This window comes from Corythoichthys intestinalis, chromosome 3, assembly GCF_030265065.1.
Source record: "Corythoichthys intestinalis isolate RoL2023-P3 chromosome 3, ASM3026506v1, whole genome shotgun sequence".
Classification (NCBI taxonomy): Eukaryota; Metazoa; Chordata; class Actinopteri; order Syngnathiformes; family Syngnathidae; genus Corythoichthys; species Corythoichthys intestinalis.
Window position 1 is genome coordinate 56,671,134 of NC_080397.1, and position 20,075 is coordinate 56,691,208.

Genomic DNA, 20,075 nt, shown 5'->3' on the forward strand with positions numbered 1-20,075 from the left:
TTGACGCCATTGTCGGCCATGTATTGTTGCCAATGTACTCGGATTCCATTGATGCCTATGTAAGTCGATGCCATGGACTGCCATGGATGTCCAAATTTCCCATTCATTTTCAATGGCACAAAACAATATCCCCAAATCAACAGGAAATGACCAGATATCAGCAGGACATGTCCCCCAAATGTCCCCGATTCCATTGACGCATATGGAAGTCGATGCCGTTGACGGCCATAGATGTCCAAATTTCCCATTTATTTCCAAAGGCATTTACATTGCATTGATGCCATTGACGGCCATGTATGTCGATTCTATGAATGACAATGAATTTGGATTCCTTTGACACATATGAAAGTCGATGCCATTGACGACCATGGACGTCCAAATTTCCCATTCGTTTCTAATGGCAAAAAAAACTGTGCCCCCAAATATTGTCCCCGAAATGTCCCTAAATCAACTTAGGCGGGGCTAAGATCTGTATCTCTTCACAGCAAAGCCCCATAGTAATTTCTCCAGGAATTGCAGTTTCTACTTATATTTAGTATTGTCTATTTCTATATCGATCGTTTATATCTATAATTGGATAATGCTGATTGAGTAACTGTAAAAATTAGGGCTGTCAAACGATTAATTTTTTTTTCTGTAAATTATTGTTGGAATGGAAAGATAAGACACAAGATGGATATATACATTATATATATATATATATATATACATGTATATATACATATATTTTTTTTTATATCGGATATATACATTCAACATACGGTACATAAGTACTGTATTTGTTTATTATAACAATCAATCAACAAGATGGCATTAACATTATTAACATTATCTTAAAGTGATCCATGGATAGAAAGACTTGTAGTTCTTAAAAGACAAATGTTAGTAGAAATTAAAGAAATGTTATATTAAAACCCCTCTTAATGTTTTTGCCATTGTTGATGTCAATAATTACACCATGCTCACTCATTGTGCTTAAACCCATAAAATCATTTGGACCCAAGCGCCAGCAGAGGGCGCCAAACACCAAAAACAAGTAACAAGCGGATATTACATGGCTGTCATTTTAATCTGTTTGAGCGGAGCATGTGCGTTAATTGCGTCAAATATTTTAACATGATTAATTTAAAAAAATAATTAATGCCCATTAACGTGATAATTTTGACAGCCCTTGTAAAAATATATATTTTCGCATAACAAAGACAAGAATAATATGATCTAAGACTAACTGAAAAACTGAATTATCGGTCACGTAATTTTCATGGATGTTAAAATCTAGCTAACAGTCTGAACATATTTCATCAGTTGTCATAAACATGTGGAGCCCATGTGGTTTACAGGAAAAAAAAAACACAAATCTCAACCCCACCCTCTTGTCTGCTCTGGTCAGTGAAAGTGCAGTAATGCATTAAGATGCTCACGAGAATCAGGCGGAGAGGATGAGAACAAAGAGAATATTAACGGAAATTTAAAGCTGGTTGGTGTGAGCTAAATTCTGGAAAAATACCTTAAAACCATGGGATTCACTTCATGTTTAAAAGACTATTTCCTTGGTTTTTGGGACTATGAAACCCCCAAAATCATGGTGGTTAAAAATATGACTCTTGGAGTCATATACAGGGTAGTTCAGTTTATTGTCATCACCTACTTTGTCTGGTAAGCTTGTCTTTGTATATTTCTATGTTTGTAATTTTTCAAATGCATGTGACAGTGAGAATTTAGCTAAATAACATCTACAAGTCAAAATGTAAATTATAGAGATCTTCTTATTGACATTTAAATTTTTTGATATATTTCATTTTTGGGAAATGGTCTGGATGTAAGTTTAAAAATTGTATATACAAATATTTATTAGGCATAGGGGAATGCATTTCAGCACCAATTTTTGGATTTGCATCCTCATCATCAGTGTTTTTTTTTTTTTTGTGTGTGTGCGCTTCAAGGTACGTCTTTATCAGTCAGAAGGCGTACCAAGAAAGTGAAACACGTCCTCAGAGCTCAGTTTACACTCGCATGAAAGGCTCAGCAGTCCGTGGAGATGAAATCTTGGACACGGTGGAATATGTTCGACCCTCTGAGGTGAAAAAGCTCACAAATTTTGCATTGCTACTTAATGGAAGTAAAGATTATTTAATTACCGTGGCCTCGCGCAGGGTGGGGATGTCATTAGTGCAATACTGAGACGAGAAGTCACAGACGGCCAGAAGCAAGGGACCTGTGCTGAGGTGAATGACCTTACAGGGGTATGAAAAAGTATCTGAACCTTTTGGAATTTCTCAAATTTCTGAATAAAATCCCCATGAAATGTGATTTGATATTTGTCAAAATCACACAGATGAAAAAATAGTCTCTGCTTTAACTAAACCCCAAACATTTATTGGTTTTCATATTTACTGTTGTGGTCAAAAGCTTACATACACTTGTGAAGAACATAATGTCATGGCTCTCTTGAGTTTCCAGTTATTTCTACAACTCTGATTTTTCTCTGATAGAGTGATTGGAACAGATACTTCTTTGTCACAAAAAACATTCATGAAGTTGGTTCTTTTATGACTTTATTATGGGTTAACAGAAAAAGTGATCAAATCTGCTGGTCAAAAATATACATACATGGATCTGAAAAAGCGAATCATTGACTTGAACAAGTCAGGAAAGTCACTTGGAGCCATTTCAAAGCAGCTGCAGGTCCCAAGAGCAACAGTGCAAACAATTGTTTGTAAGTATAAAGTGCATGGCACTGTTTTGTCACCGCCACGATCAGGAAGAAAACGCAAGCTATCACCTGCTGCTGAGAGAAAATTGGTCAGGAGGGTGAAGATTCAACCGAGAATCACCAAAAAGCAGATCTGCCAAGAATTAGAAGCTGCTGGAACACAGGTGTCAGTGTCCACAGTCAAGCGTCTTTTGCATCTCCATGGACTGAGAGGCTGCCGTGCAAGAAGGAAGCCCTTGCTCCAAAAGCGGCACCTTAAGGCTCGACTGAAGTTTGCTGCTGATCACATGGACAAAGATAAGACCTTCTGGAGGAAAGTTCTGTGGTCAGACGAAACAAAAATCGAGCTGTTTGGCCACAATGCCCAGCAATATGTTTGGAGGAGAAAAGGTGAGGCCTTTAACCCCAAGTACACCATGCCTACCATCAAGCACGGTGGTGGTAGTATTATGCTGTGGGGCTGTTTTGCTACCAATGGAACTGGTGCTTTACAGAGAGTAAATGGGATAATGAAGAAGGAGGATTACCTTCAAATTCTTCAAGATAACCTAACGTCATCAGCCCGAAGATTGGGTCTTGGGCGCAGTTGGGTGTTCCAACAGGACAATGACCCCAAACACACATCAAAAGTGGTAATGGAATGGCTAAATCAGGCTTGAATTAAGGTTTTCGAATGGCCTTCCCAAAGTCCTGACTTGAACTTGTGGACAATGCTGAAGAAACAAGTCCATGTCAGAAAGCCATCAAACTTAACTGAACTGCACCAATTCTGTCAAGAGGAGTGGTCAAAGATTCAACCAGAAGCTTGCCAGAAGCTTGTGGATGGCTACCAAAAGCGCCTAATTGAAGTCAAAATGGCCGAGGGACACGTTACCAAATATTAGCGCTGCTGTATGTATATTTTTGACCCAGCAGATTTGATCACTTTTTTCTGTTCACCCATAATAAAGTCATAAAAGAACCAAACTTCATGAATGTTTTTTGTGACAAAGAAGTATCTGTTCCAATCACTCTATCAGAGAAAAATCTGAGTTGTAGAAATAACTGGAAACTCAAGAGAGCCATGACATTATGTTCTTCACATGTGTATGTAAACTTTTGACCACAACTGTAATTGATGATAGTATGCAAACTGTAAGATATGCTTGATTGTATGACCATTATACGCTGCAGGTTATACAAGTTTGCTCTCCCACAGCTATTATACGCGCTCTCCCAAGCTATTATGAAGAATACAGTTTTAGCCCATAATCATATGCTTACATTTTTATTACTGGCAATTGCTGACATTCTGCTGATAAATAGATACACACACATGTTGATTATTCACACAAGGTGTCAGTACTTTTCCCCCAAGCTACTTCGAGTGCAAATGTATGTTCAAAACAAAGTTATCTTGCTCGCTCAAGAGTGTGACTGTTAATTTAATCAATGAGTGTGACTGTTAATTTAATCAATGACTAGAATAAGGAACTTGCCCGATCAAAACTGCCACGTTGGACAACAGTGTTGTAACTATATTCTGCCCAGCAACAAACCCTCAATAAAAGTCAGCAGCGCGGGGAGCTCTGAGAGAGACTTCGATGAGACGCTCTTAGTCACGTTCCCCGATCTCAGACCTCTCCCCAAACTGCAGCTTGGTCAAAGTCTACTCTCTGACTCCTGCCTCCTTGTGTCCTGCCTTTGTCACCTCGCTCTGGGTCAACAGCTAAATTGAAGAAGGCATTTTAGACCCAACAAAAACAATGACAGAAGGGGGAAAAATAAGTAAGTGAACCATCACATATAATATTTTGTGCCCCCCCCCTTTGGCAGAAATAACTTTAACCACACGCTTCCTGATGCGCAGATCAGTCTGGCTCATTGATCAGGACTAAACTCAGCCCATTCTTCTCTACAAAACTGCTGAATTTCAGCCAGATTCCTGGGATGTCTGGCATGAATCGCTGTCTTTAGGTCATGTCACAGCATCTCAACGGGGTTCAAGTCTGGACTTGGCCACTCCAGAAAGTGTATTTTGTTCTTCTGAAACCATTCTGAAGTTTATTTACTTCTGTGTTTTGGATCATTGTCTTGTTGCAGCATCCATCCTCTTTGTAGCTTCAACTGTCTGACAGACGACCTCAGGTTTTCCTGCAAAACTTTTGAATTCATTCTTCCATGAATGATTGCAAGTTGTCCAGGCCCTGAGGCAGCAAAACAGCCCTAAATCATGATGCTCCATCCACCATGCTTCACGGTGGGGATAAGGTGTTGATGTTGGTATGCTGTTCCATTTTTCCTCCACACATTACGTTGTGTGTTACTCCCAAACAATTCAACTTTGATTTCATTAGTCCACAAAATATTTTGCCAAAACTTCTGTGTAGCGTCCAAGTGCCTTTTGCGAACATTAAACGAGCAACAATGTTTTTTTTTAGACAGCAGCGGCTTCCTCCGTTGAGTCCTCCCATGAACACCATTCTTGGCCATAGTTTTACATATAATTGATGTGTACACAGAGATATTGGACTGTGCCAATGATTTCTGTAAGTCTTTAGCAGACATTCTAGGGTTCTTTTTTACCTCTCTGAGTATTCTGCGCTGAACTCCTTAGGAGAGAAGAAACAGTGCCAAACTCTCTCTATTTGTAGACAACTTCTCTGACTGTCAATTGATGAACATACAGACTTTTAGAGATGGTTTTGTATCATTTCTCAGCTTTGTACAAATCAACAATCCTTGATGGCAGGTCTTCAGAGAGTGCTTTTGACCTAGCCATGATGCACATAAGACAATGCTTCTCATCAAAACAATTTTTACCAGGTGTGTGTTTTATAGTGGGCAGGGCAGCTTTTAACCACTCATCAGTGATTGGGCACACAACTGACAAATTGTTTGGTTTCAGTTGCTCTTTAAGTCTCCGTAGGCAGAGGGTTCACTGACTTATTTTTCGCCTTCTGTCATTGTTTGCATGCTATCCTTATTAAAATATGAAAACATATAAATGTATGGGTGGTTTTAGTTAGGTTTTTACATCTGTGTGATCATCACATTTGATGGGGATTTTATGCAGAAATGTGAGAAATTCCAAAAGGTTTAGATACTTTTCCATACCACTGTAAGTATACAGTCACTATCACTTGAAGTAAATATTCATTGATTGTCATTCTTATTTGTGTGTAGTACTTTGGCGTCACAAATGCCAACTGCACAAGCGACTCAGACTGCATCAAAGGAGAGGTTGACTTCAATGGCAATGGTCTGATTTCGACTTCGAAGCAATAATCCTAAAGTTATTCATTATTAGTTACTCTGCGTATCAATTTGTTTGACAGGCAGGAGGACTGGCAGATGTATTCAATACTACAACCACACCTTCAAAACCTGTGAGATCCAAACCTGGTGTCCCATCGAAGATTATGCAGTCAAGAGGTATGACTTTTTTTTTTCCACATGCATTCATCGTCATTAAAGGTGATCTTGTTTCTCATTTTTTTTCTTTTGAGTTGGACAGGTCTTTCCTTTTTATTGTTGTTCTTTTCTTTGAAATATTGTATATATTGTTTAACAACATAACCAATAATAAACAATTAAAGGAGGCAGGGGTGGGGGAGGCAACAGGATACATTGTGGTTGCTTTCTAGCTTTATGACTACTTTCGAAAGTTTTGCTACAATTCCCCTATGGGGCGCCGTTTGCTGAAATTTACTAAATCATTTTCTCACATTTAGCGCTACACAGTGTTTAAAATGTGTTTTAAAAATTATAGCGTCACTTTTATTTATTTTATTTTTTTTTGCACATTCACAACATTCTTTAGCAACTTAAATATTTATATATAAATATAAATAATAAGTATTTGACCTGAATATTCAAATCCAGAACTAAATATTTAATTAAATTAAAAAAATATCAATCTTAAATCTAAATCTTAAATGGTCATATAAGATCAAAATGGAACTTTTTGGTCTTAGTCCACTAATCGTGTTTGGAGGAAGAAGAATGATGAGTACCATTCCAAGAACACCATCCCTACTGTGAAGCATGGGGGTGGTAGCATCATGCTTTGCATGCAACTTGACAGGTATGAGAAAAATAATGGTGCAGTTCTGTGTGCATTTATTCAACTAAATTGCTTCAGGGTAAACATAACATATGCACTGATGAACATGAGCATCCAATGGCCGGCGACTCGGCCCACCCCCCTTATCTGTGATTGGCTAGAAATTGCCTTCGTTCGCAGCTCAGATTGGTTGAATTGAATGACGACAGATCATGATAGGATGAATAGAGGGTTCGTCCTCTCCGTGTGTCTGTGTGTCTAATGACAGTGTGATTTGTGGAAGATTCCAAAAATTACAAAGTACAGTCTAATCGAGCTAGGGCGGGCACAGCAGTCTCTCAGGGCGGGCCCTGCCCCCTAATGCCCGCCCATGCCGCCGGGTCTGTCTAGGAGAAGGGTGTGTTTGGTTGCTGTTTAGGGTAATTTTCCGTTGCAGGTTGCCCCGATGAGTCAGTGCCTCACTGTTGCCAAGGCAACCAAAGTTGGAGATTTTGTCTGCCTCAGCGCTGTATGTTCAAATTCTCAGCCCAGGCAAAACAGGATGTCCCGCCATTTGTTCTGGACTGTCCAAAAGAGCTGATTACGGGATTTGGTGGTGCAGAAGTGGACTTGTATATGGCTTGCCCATCACCTGCTTGTCAGCGTCAATCTCGCTCAGTCAGCTGCAGGCCATTTGGGGGCCCTAAGCAAAATAATGCAAAGGGGCACATGTTTTTGGCCCACCATTTCGTCACAGTGTACTGTGAAACCCATACATGCAATCCAACCCATATGTCCATATTTTGTATATTAATCAGATTTTGTTGCACTGCATACTTCAAACTTCTCACCCCAAATGATTGTCAGTAGTTACAGTAGATAGCGCCAAACCTTTTTCTAAAAGTGGAGAGAGAGAAGTTAAGGAAGAATTTTTATTTTTTTAAGCTTGTTATCAAGTATCAAAACTCATAAAAGTCAAATAAAGCAAACTGTAGTAAAAAAAATAGAATAAAAATAAAACAATTGCCAGATTGGGGGCCCCCTAGTGGTCAGGGGCCCTAAGCAGCTGCATAGTCTGTGTATAGGCTGGGCCGGCCCTGGTCAGCTGCATGACGCGCGTTGGGCTTCCCTGGCCAGAAGGCATCCTGTATCTGTTATGCCCTTATCTGCCTTGTCTTGGCGCTGCAATTTCCATCATTCCTTGTCCATAATATCAAATGTATTCTGCTTTGTTTTTCTTAAAATGTGATATGAATGCTATTTATTTTATAATAGGTATATTAGAGTAATGCAAACAGTAAATATGGGGTGGATACTATTCCCTTTACTCTTCATATTTGTACTCAAGTAAAGTATAGCTACACAAAAATATACTTAAGTAACAAAGTATTTTGACTTTGTTACATTCCACGACTGATTTTTACCCTTCAAGATTGTAAACCCTTTACAAAGTACCCATTTTTAATTTTTCCTGTAGTTTCCCTCTGACTCTCCGTGTCCAATAATAGGCAAAGAAAGAAGGTTTAAAACAAAAACAAACAAAAAAACTAATAGTTGAGTACAGTAATCAAGTTTGGAAGCTGTGCGGCAGTAAACAGAACCTATATGGGAAAAAAAAACTAAAAGTGTGTCATAATATGTTGTTTTGGAGTGAAAATGAACCACTGTCTAATGTTTTTTAGAGAGCCATCATTGGTGGAGGCCATCAATTTCACTTTATTCATCAGAAACTCCATATATTTCCCAAAGTTTGGAGCACTGAGGTACTGTACATTTCCCTTTACTCACACACATGTAAAATAAAGTCTCAACTTTTGCTTGGTCTTGTCTTGCAGGGGTAATATCAAGGATGCATCAAACAGACGTACCATGCACAAATACCTGAACAAATGCCTGTACGATGAGGAGAAGGAACCCTACTGTCCAAACTTCCGACTGGGCTACATTGCACATCAAGCCCGGGAGAACTTTACTGAGCTCTGCAGGACGGTTAGTACTATGTGTTATTCATACCTTATTTATAATCTTGAATCATAAAGAAGCAAAAAGGATATTTGTATTTTACAGACATGACATCATTTTTGTTTGAACCAATACATGGCCAAATACAGTTGTGGTCAAAAGTTTACATACACTTGTGAAGAACATAATGTCATGGCTCTCTTGAGTTTCCAGTTATTTCTACAACTCAGATTTTTCTCCGATAGAGTGATTGGAACAGATACTTCTTTGTCACAAAAAACATTCATGAAGTTTGGTTCTTTTATGACTTTATGATGGGTTAACAGAAAAAGTGATCAAATTTGCTGGGTGAAAAAATATATATACATGGATCTGAAAAAGCGAATCATTGACTTGAACAAGTCAGGAAAGTCACTTGGAGCCATTTCTAAGCAGCTGCAGGTCCCAAGAGCAACAGTGCAAACAATTGTTTGTAAGTATAAAGTGCATGGCACTGTTTTGTCACTGCCACGATCAGGAAGAAAAGGCAAGCTATCACCTGCTGCTGAGAGAAAATTGGTCTGGAGGGTGAAGATTCAACCGAGAATCACCAAAAAGCAGATCTGCCAAGAATTAGAAGCTGCTGGAACACAGGTGTCAGTGTCCACAATCAAGCGTGTTTTGCATCTACATGGACTGAGAGGCTGCCGTGCCTTGCTCCAAAAGCGGCACCTTAAGGCTCGACTGAAGTTTGCTGCTGATCACATGGACAAAGATAAGACCTTCTGGAGGAAGGTTCTGTGGTCAGACGAAACAAAAATCGAGCTGTTTGGCCACAATGCCCAGCAATATGTTTGGAGGAGAAAAGGTGAGGCCTTTAACCCCAAGTACACCATGCCTACCGTCAAACACGGTGGTGGTAGTATTATGCTGTGGGGCTGTTTTTGCTGCCAATGGAACTGGTGCTTTACAGAGAGTAAATGGGATAATGAAGAAGGAGGATTACCTTCAAATTCGTCAAGATAACCTAACGTCATCAGCCCGAAGATTGGGTCTTGGGCGCAGATGGGTGTTCCAACAGGACAATGACCCCAAACACACATCCAAAGTAGTAATGGAACGGCTAAATCAGGCTAGAATTAAGGTTTTCGAATGGCCTTCCCAAAGTCCTGACTTAAACCCCATTGAGAAGTTGTGGACAATGCTGAAGAAACAAGTCCATGTCAGAAAGCCATCAAATTTAACTGAACTGCACCAATTCTGTCAAGAGGAGTGGTCAAAGATTCAACCAGAAGCTTGTGGATGGCTACCAAAAGCGCCTAATTGAAGTCAAAATGGCCGAGGGACACGTTACCAAATATTAGCGCTGCTGTATGTATATTTTTGACCCAGCAGATTTGATCACTTTTTTCTGTTCACCCATAATAAAGTCATAAAAGAACCAAACTTCATGAATGTTTTTTGTGACAAAGAAGTATCTGTTCCAATCAGTCTATCAGAGAAAAATCAGAGTTGTAGAAATAACTGGAAACTCAAGAGAGCCATGACATTATGTTCTTTACACGTGTATGTAAACTTTTGACCACAACTGTACATTATAAGCTTGATAGAATACAGTGCGGCACATAAGTATTTAGTCAACCACCAATTGTGCAAGTTCTCCTTCTTGAAAAGATAAGAGAGGCCTGTAATTGTCAACATGGGTAAACCTCAACCATGAGAGACAGAATGTGGGAAAAAACAGTGTTCGGGTGTGCGACGAGAGGGGATCCAAATGCAGACAAGCAGGGGTTGTGGCGAATAATATTTTATTGGCGAGCACAAATAATAACGTGGCGGGCGTAAGTTGTTCTGCTCGGTGTAGCTGAGCCGACGCGGGGTGTGGAAGCTCGGAAGGAAGGCAGGCGTGGGATCCGATAGGGGCGCGCAAAGTCAGGACTTGGGGCGAGAAGAGAAAAGTCATTTTCAAAGTATCGGAATCGGTAAAAGAATATCGGACATGCCTTTTTTTTAGTATATATATATTTTTATAATTATATTGTTTTCTAATTGTATTTAACGTTACAGACAAAAAGTCTTACAGTCATCCAGAGTCTAGTTTTGGCTTAAAGTAGGGCTATCAAATTTATCACGTTAATGGCGGTAATAACATTAAAATATTTAACGCAATTAATGCATGCGCTGTACTATGCAGTCACGCATTGTCGCGTTCAATCTATATGGTACCGTTTTACGTATACATAGAGCTAAAAGACAACGTAAAATGAGTAGAGAGAATTTTGGCAGCCTCTGAAGCCTTTCTTTAATTAGCTAAAACATTACAATCCCTCTCACAAAGATTAGACATATCGTGGGAAGCAATGTGGGGAAGAAAGGTAGTAGTTGATCTTATTCTTAACACCCTACGTTACTTCTCAACGCAGAGAAGATATATCAATTGGTACCACGATGCACAGTCATGGTTGCACTTCCCATCATGCATTTGGGCAGAAGTTAAATGGTTACAGTATCATTTACTGAAAGCTCAACAAATACACTAGATGGCAATATTTAGTCACAATATACAAAGTCACATTTATCCTTTAAGAATTACAAGTCTTCCTATCCGTGGATCCCTCTCACAGAAAGAATGTTCATAATGTAAATGCCATCTTGAGGATTTGTCATCATAATAAACAAATACAGTACTTATGTACTGTACGTTGAATGTATTATATTCATCCGAGTTTTATTCATTTTTTTCTTAATGCATTACCAAAATGTATATGATCGGGAAAAATTATCGGGAATCATTGGAATCGAATCGGGAGCAAAAAAAAAACCATCAGATCGGGAAATATCGGGATCGGCAGATACTCAAACTAAAACGATTGGGGTCGGATCGGGAGCAAAAAAACATGATCGGAACAACAAACAAACAAGCAAGATTTCTGGCTGTCAAAGAAGTCTAACTTCTTCGAACGAGGTCTAACGAGGCTCCACTCGTTACCTGTATTAATGGCACCTGTTTTAACTCACTATCGGTATAAAAGACACCTGTCCACAATCTCAGTCAGTCACACTCCAAACTCCACTATGGCCAAGACCAAAGAGCTGTCGAAGGACACCAGAGACAAAATTGTTGACCTGCACCAGGCTGGGAAGACTGAATCTGCAATAGGTAAAACGCTTGGTGTAAAGAAATCAACTGTGGGAGCAATTATTAGAAAATGGAAGACATAAAAGACCACTGATAATCTCCCTCGATCTGGGGCTCCATGCAGAGGTGTAGCAAGGGTCCCCAGGAGCCCCAGACAACAAGCAACATGGGGCCCTTCGAGCGTTTGCAAATAAGGGGGACAGTTGGACTTGGAGCAATAGAAGAAAGAGTAGCAACACAAAATTACCACCATCAGATGCGGAGGTATGTACCTTTGTGTGAAATCAGTAGTCAGATTGGCCCTACAAACCACAAAATTCAAATTATTCTGTAAAAACCACTGCTTGGTGGACTACCGACCGAAATGAGTATAGAATTTGTCAATAAAATTGTTTAGGATTATATTAGATGCATATATGTTATATTTTTCTTATAGAGTATTCGACGATAGACCCATTAATAGACTTTTTGGGAAAAATCATCATTTCTTTAAGTAGTCACATGATTATCGAGGTGGCCTGTGAAAATCAATGGAGAACAACTCGGCAAAGCCTTTCCAGAGAGTACTTGCTGAGTCACTCTTTAAGCAATCGTGGTATGAATAGCTGATTGGACTTTCTTAAACATGTATAATCTATGTGACATGGTTAGCGCTGATTGGGATTGATAATAGAATCGTTAGAAAAATCTGCCAAATGATTCCATGGAATGAAACACCCTCTATGCTTGACGCTGCAACTGTGCAGTTAAGCTGCGCGTGCTAAATCTGTTGGCCCCTGCAGGCTAGGGGCCCTAGGCAATTGCCTGGTTTGCCTAATGGACGCTACGCCTCTGGCTCCATGCAAGCTCTCACCCCCAGGCGTCAAAATGATAACAAGAACGGTGAGCAAAAATCCCAGAACCACACGGAGGGACCGAGTGAATGACCTACAGAGAGCTGGGACCACAGTAGCAAAGGCTACTATCAGTAACACAATGCGCCGCCAGGGACTCAAATCCTGCACTGCCAGACGTGTCCCCCTGCTGAAGCCAGGACACGTCCAGGCCCGTCTGCTTTTCGCTAGAGAGCATTTGGATGATCCAGAAGAGGACTGGGAGAATGTGTTATGGTCAGATGAAACCTCCCTATCCCTTGTGTAGGGAGGCTATCCCTCCCTACACGAATCTGACAATCACCCTAATCAATGAACTCACACTAATCGACAACATTGCTGAAGTGCTATGGCAATCAATAACTTTTGGGAAGAAAATTCATGTGGAAAAAAACAAAAAAGAAAAGCTCATGTAATTTGATGTATGCAACTCTACCATGTTTGATTGTGCGCCCTTGGCTGCAGGGGGACGGGTCTTGATAAGCATATGCTTCTCCCGTCTGCCCTTGTCTTTCTTTGGTTCTTTCTTTCTTCGGGCTAATCATATCACATTTTCAACTGTCAATGATACCGATGATGGTGAGAATAAACATTTCATTCATTCATTCAAACCAAAATTGAACTTTTTGGTAGAAAAACAGGTTCTCGTGTTTGGAAAAGAAAGAATACTGAATTGCATCCGCAGAACACCATACCCACTGTGAAGCATGGGGGTGGAAACATCATGCTTTGGGGCTGTTTTTCTGCAAAGGGACCAGGACAACTGATCTGTGTAAAGGAAATAGTGCTGCAACAATTAATCGATTAACTCGAGTATTCGATTAGAAAAAAAGATTTGAATTAAATTTTGCTCCTTCGAGTATTCGTTGAATTAAAGTGCCACTGTAATGGTTTTTTTTTAAAAGTGTTTGCCTTTAGTTTTATTGATTTGGGTGGATAGACTACCCTCTAGTCTGCCTCATTTCACATGGCTGAATCCAGCTGTTCCATGTTAAGACCAACATAAGCCAAGTTTTTGTATGAGCTAATGTTTTTTTTAATGCATTCGTAATTTAGTTTATAGGTATATTTAGCTGTTGTTTTTTTTTTGTGGGAATAAATGTCCGAACCATTTGTTTAGAACATTGTAAAAAATAATAACAATTTTAAAAAAGTTAACGTTTTATAGCATTTAAGCTAGCTGACTTTTGCTATGTAAGTTAGCCATTGTTCTGACTAATCGACTACTAAAATAATCGATAGCCGCAGCCCTAAAAGGAAAGAATGAATGGAGCCATGTATGGAGAGATTTTGAGTGAAAATCTCCTTCCATCAGCAAGGGCATTGAAGATGAGACGTGGCTGGGTCTTTCAGCATGACAATGATCCCAAACACACAGCCAGGGCAACAAAGGAGTGGCTTCGTAAGAAGCATTTCAAGGTCCTGGAGTGGCCCAGCCAGTCTCCAGATCTCAACCCCATAGAAAATCTGCGGAGGGAGTTGAAAGTCCGTGTTGCCCAACGACAGCCCCAAAACATCACTGCTCTTGAGAAGATCTGCACGGAGGAATGGGCCAAAATACCAGCAACAGCGTGTGGAAAGCTTGTGAAGAGTTACAAAAAACATTTGGCCTCCGTTATTGCCAACAAAGGGTACATAACAAAGTATTGAGATCAACTTTTGGTATTGACCAAATACTTATTTTCCACCATGATTTGCAAATAAATTCTTTAAAAATCAAACAATGTGATTTTCTTGTTTCTTTTTTGTCCCCACATTCTGTCTCTCATGGTTGAGGTTTACCCATGTTGACAATTACAGGCCTTTCTAATATTTTCAAGTGGGGCAACAATTAGTGGTTGACTAAATACTTATTTACCCTATTGTAAATATTTGCCTTTTGATCCGAACACAAATAAACACTAAGCAGTGTTACAAAACATCACACTATTTAATGAAAACTGACTTTTCAGGGAGGGGTGATTGGTGTGTTCATTCATTGGGACTGTGACTTGGACCTGGATCTTTCCCGCTGTAAACCCAAATATTCTTTTAGGCGTCTGGATGTCAGAAAAGATCAAGCCAATTCTGGTTATTATTGCAGGTGAATTTCACAGAATTTAACCCTTAAGTGAGTTTATTGTCAATTTTAATCGCAACAATGTTCATGACTAGATTCTCCAAATACTACCAAAAGGACGGGGTAGAGTCTAGGACACTCATCAAGGCCTATGGTATACGTTTGGATGTCATCGTTCATGGACAAGTAAGCAGAGGCTCAGCCAAAATACCGTAATTTTTGCACTATTAGGCGCACCTGACTATAAGCCGCTACCCACCAAATTTGGCACGAAAACATCATTTGTTCATAGATAAGCCGCATTGGACTGTAAGCCGCAGCTGTCCTCACTGTATTATGGGATACTTTCACCAAAAGATATTAACTGGTAAGACTTTATTTGACAGTGGCATCATACGACTGTCGTAAGACCAAATGAACCACCGTGTATTGATTCATGGTTCATGAAGCTTCATTTGGCCATCACTGCTCCTTTGGGGAAGACAGTCAACCTCTGCTGCCACCTGCTGTCAACACTGTTGTTGTCCAACATGCCCCCTAGCATGCACTGCAGCACCACAGATGTAAATAACAATCAAAATTCATGTTCTTTGCTAATTATTTCTTCATTTACTGTTCCAGTTGTTTCATTCATTGCTAGTTATGATATTTGGTAACTCTTTATTTGACAGTGTCGCCTTTTGACTGTCATTAGACAATCATAATTATGACATGACACTGAATACTTATAACATGTAATTTAGTGTTATCCAGCAAATTATCTCACTTTGAATGGATGTAAAAGATCCAAACTGGATATAAATGGAGTTTGTGACATAATTTGCCGGATTACATTTAATGACACAGGCATTCAGTAATGCCCATATTGTCATGTAATAATTATGACTGTCTTATGACAGTGTTATGACGCCGCTGTCAAATAAAGTGTTACCTATTAACCCAAATAAATCAACAAATAAGCCGCACTGGACTATAAACCACAGGACTTAAAATGGAGGAAAAAAATAGCGGCTTATAGTCCAAAAATTACGGTAAACAGTTATTTTTGAGTTACTGCAGTAACAAAATAATGTTACAATGTTAATTCTTTTCACAGGCAGGTAAATTTAGCCCGATCCCAACCATCATCAGCACAGTGACTGCATTGACTTCAGTTGGAATTGTGAGTTATGCCATCTTCCCTATTTTATCCAGTTTATTTTCTGAAACATTTCCCCTCTGAACTGATTCCTATCTTTAGTGTACCATTATTTGTGACTGGATCATGCTGACATTTCTTGACAAGGATGACGTCTACAGCGAGAGCAAGTTTGATGAAGTAAGTAAAAGCATCTGGAACATCTGCTGACCTGCTAGTTTAAAAAAATCATATACCGTGATTTTCGAACTATAAGCCGCAACCCACCAAATTTGACACGAAAACGGCATTTGTTCATGGATAAGCTGCACCGGACCTGCTGTCAACAGTTGTCGTCTAACATGCTTCCTAGTAAAGATGTCCGATCACGTCATTTTCAAAGTATCGGAATCGGCAAAAAAAATATCGGACATGCCTTTTTTTTAATATATATATATATATATTTTTTTTAATTAAATCGTTTTCTAATTGTATTTAACGTTACATACAAAATGTCTTACATTCATCCAGAGTCTTTAGTTTTGGCTTAAAGTAGGGCTATCAAATTTATCGCGTAAACGGCAGTAATTAACTTTTTAAAAATTAATCACGTTAAAATATTTAATGCAATTAACGCATGCGCTGCACGACCCACTCACGCATTGTCGCGTTCAATCTATAATGGCGCCGTTTTACCTATATATAGAGCTAACAGGCTGCGTAAAATGAGTAGAGAGAATTTTGGCAGTCTTTGGCGCCTCTTTTTAATTGGCTAAAGCCTTAAAATCCCTCTCTCAACAATTAGAAATATCGTGGGAAGCAATGTGGGGAAGAACGAGTGGTTGATTTTTTCCTTAAAACCCTATGTTACTTCCCAACGAAGAGAAGATATATCAATTGGTGCCACTACGCACGGTCATGGTTGCACTTCCCATCATGCATTTGGGCAGAACAGTTAAATGGCTACAGTGTCATTTACTGAAAGCTCAACATATACACTAGATGCCAATATTTAGTCACAATATACAAAGTCACATTTATCCTTTAAGAATTACAAGTCTTTCTATCCATGGATCCCTCTCACAGAAAGAATGTTAATAATGTAAATGCCATCTTGAGGATTTATTGTCATGATAAACAAATACAGTACATATGTACTGTATGTTGAATGTATATATTCGTCCGAGTTTTATTAATTTTTTTCTTAATGCATTGCCAAAATGTATATGATCGGGAAATATTATCGGGAATGACTGGAATTGACTCGGGAGCAAAAAAAAAAAGCAATCAGATCGGGAAATATCGGGATCGGCAGATACTCAAACTAAAACGATCGGGAGCAAAAAAACATGATCGAAACAACCCTACTTCCTAGCATGCGTTGCAGTGCTACATATGTAAATAACAATCATACAGTGCCTTGCAAAAGTATTCGGCCCCCTTGAATCTTGCAACCTTTCGCCACATTTCAGGCTTCAAACAAAGAGATATGAAATTTAATTTTTTTGTCAAGAATCAACAACAAGTGGGACACAATCGTGAAGTGGAACAACATTTATTGGATAATTTAAACTTTTTTAACAAATAAAAAACTGAAAAAGTGGGGCGTGCAATATTATTCGGCCCCTTTACTTTCAGTGCAGCAAACTCACTCCAGAAGTTCAGTGAGGATCTCTGAATGATCCAATGTTGTCCTAAATGACCGATAATGATAAATAGAATCCACCTGTGTGTAATCAAGTCTCCGTATAAATGCACCTGCTCTGTGATAGTCTCAGGGTTCTGTTTAAAGTGCAGAGAACATTATGAAAACCAAGGAACACACCAGGCAGGTCCGAGATACTGTTGTGGAGAAGTTTAAAGCCGGATTTGGATACAAAAAGATTTCCCAAGCTTTAAACATCTCAAGGAGCACTGTGCAAGCCATCATATTGAAATGGAAGGAGCATCAGACCACTGCAAATCTACCAAGACCCGGCCGTCCTTCCAAACTTTCTTCTCAAACAAGGAGAAAACTGATCAGAGATGCAGCCAAGAGGCCCATGATCACTCTGGATGAACTGCAGAGATCTACAGCTGAGGTGGGAGAGTCTGTCCATAGGACAACAATCAGTCGTACACTGCACAAATCTGGCCTTTATGGAAGAGTGGCAAGAAGAAAGCCATTTCTCAAAGATATCCATAAAAAGTCTCGTTTAAAGTTTGCCACAAGCCACCTGGGAGACACACCAAACATGTGGAAGAAGGTGCTCTGGTCAGATGAAACCAAAATTGAACTTTTTGGCCACAATGCAAAACGATATTTTTGGCGTAAAAGCAACACAGCTCATCACCCTGAACACACCATCCCCACTGTCAAACATGGTGGTGGCAGCATCATGGTTTGGGCCTACTTTTCTTCAGCAGGGACAGGGAAGATGGTTAAAATTGACGGGAAGATGGATGCAGCCAAATACAGGAACATTCTGGAAGAAAACCTGTTGGTATCTGCACAAGACCTGAGACTGGGACGGAGATTTATCTTCCAACAGGACAATGATCCAAAACATAAAGCCAAATCTACAATGGAATGGTTCAAAAATAAACGTATGCAGGTGTTAGAATGGCCAAGCCAAAGTCCAGACCTGAATCCAATGGAGACTCTGTGGAAAGAGCTGAAGACTGCTGTTCACAAACACTCTCCATCCAACCTCACTGAGCTCGAGCTGTTTTGCAAGGAAGAATGGGCAAGAATGTCAGTCTCTCGGTGTGCAAAACTGATAGAAACATACCCCAAGCGACTTGCAGCTGTAATTGGAGCAAAAGGTGGCGCTACAAAGTATTAACGCAATAATATTGCACGCCCCACTTTTCAGTTTTTTATTTGTTAAAAAAGTTTAAATTATCCAATAAGTTTTGTTCCACTTCACGATTGTGTCCCACTTGTTGTTGATTCTTGACAAAAAATTAAAATTTTATATCTTTATGTTTGAAGCCTGAAATGTGGCGAAAGGTTGCACGGTTCAAGGGGGCCGAATACTTTTGCAAGGCACTGTAATTCATGTTCCGTGCTTATTATGTCTTCAGTTACTGTTCCAGTTGTTTCATTAATTGCTAGTTATGCTATTTGGTAACACTTTATTTGACAGTGGTGCCATAAGACTGTCAAAAAGACAATCATACCTATGACATGACACCGCCATGAGCATTAATGAATGGTTATAACATGTCATTTTGTGCCATCTGGCAAATTATCTCACTTTTGAATGGATGTAAACGATTTGAGCTGGACATAGAGTTAGTGACATAATTTGCCGGATGACACTTCATGACGTCTGTCATACAGTCCCTGAAAAAAGTCTTGTCGCCTATCCATTTTGTAGAAATAATTACTAACTAAAACGATCGGGATCGGCTCGGGAGCAAAAAAACATGATCCCTAGATGCAAGTCAAAACATGCATCTGCAGGTTCCATGAGAAAAAAACACAGAATTTAGCAGGGGTTATAGATAATAGAGCGCTTATTACACATATTCATTTTGACTTTTTTTTACAAATTTGAAAAAAGGTTTCATTAGGACCTTATTTTTCAAATTTTGGGATTCTCTGATAATTGCTTCATGCTGCAGGTATTTAAGGGTTAATAATTTGTTTTGCTATGTGAAATTGCCATTTGTAATGGTACCAGCAGTATTCATTAAGGATTTAGTGGAGGTTTTTGGGCTGTCGGAGGAATTTATAGACTTATTAATGTATTCTTATGGGAAAATCTTGCTCGACATACAACCATTTTGACTTACAAACAAGGTCCTGGAACGACTTAAATTCTTATGTAGCGGTACCTCTGTAGTTTGTTGCTTTGCATGAGTAAGATGTAGCTGTGATTTGAATTTTCCTCCACAGGTTATTGATGAACCCACAGAGTTCATTCCTCCGCAACTACTTTACATCACCAGCTTCAGCTCATACCAGTCAGACTTGTCGGATGGTGTGCCGCTATGATGTCATCGTTATAGTTGCCTCAGCGTGTGGACACTACGTCAACATTTTCTGTGGTCTGTGGCAACAACCAGGTTCTCTCTGGGATTCACTTATTTTGTCTAAAGCTCTGTATAGTTCAAGACAAATATACCACATACAGTATAATTAACGGGTCACTATACTCAGTACACGTTGGTAAAACAATTTCACAAAAAGAAATAAATGAATGCTGAAGGAACAATAAATGCC

General features: G+C 39.4%; 1 protein-coding gene across 1 annotated transcript; it reads left to right on the forward strand.

Annotated features, from left to right (window-relative positions):
* Positions 1-1,516: 1,516 nt before the first annotated feature.
* On the forward strand, positions 1,517-19,875 carry LOC130913642 (P2X purinoceptor 2-like). Its single transcript, XM_057832415.1, has 12 exons — positions 1,517-1,656; positions 1,944-2,079; positions 2,154-2,225; positions 5,879-5,954; positions 6,031-6,127; positions 8,420-8,500; positions 8,573-8,726; positions 14,642-14,772; positions 14,844-14,934; positions 15,845-15,910; positions 15,989-16,066; positions 19,749-19,875. Exons 1-12 carry the CDS (start codon positions 1,517-1,519, stop codon positions 19,845-19,847), a joined length of 1,221 nt encoding a protein of 406 aa, XP_057688398.1. The 3' UTR covers positions 19,848-19,875.
* The last annotated feature ends 200 nt before the right edge of the window (positions 19,876-20,075 follow it).

Excerpts from the sequence above, each read along its gene's own strand:
- LOC130913642 (XM_057832415.1), top strand. The coding sequence starts at position 1,517 with ATGGGATTCACTTCATGTTTAAAAGACTATTTCCTTGGTTTTTGGGAC. Across the intron at positions 5,955-6,030 it reads GGTTGACTTCAATGGCAATG|GCAGGAGGACTGGCAGATGT; the intron begins GTCTGATTTCGA and ends TTTGTTTGACAG. Across the intron at positions 15,911-15,988 it reads CATTGACTTCAGTTGGAATT|TGTACCATTATTTGTGACTG; the intron begins GTGAGTTATGCC and ends TCCTATCTTTAG.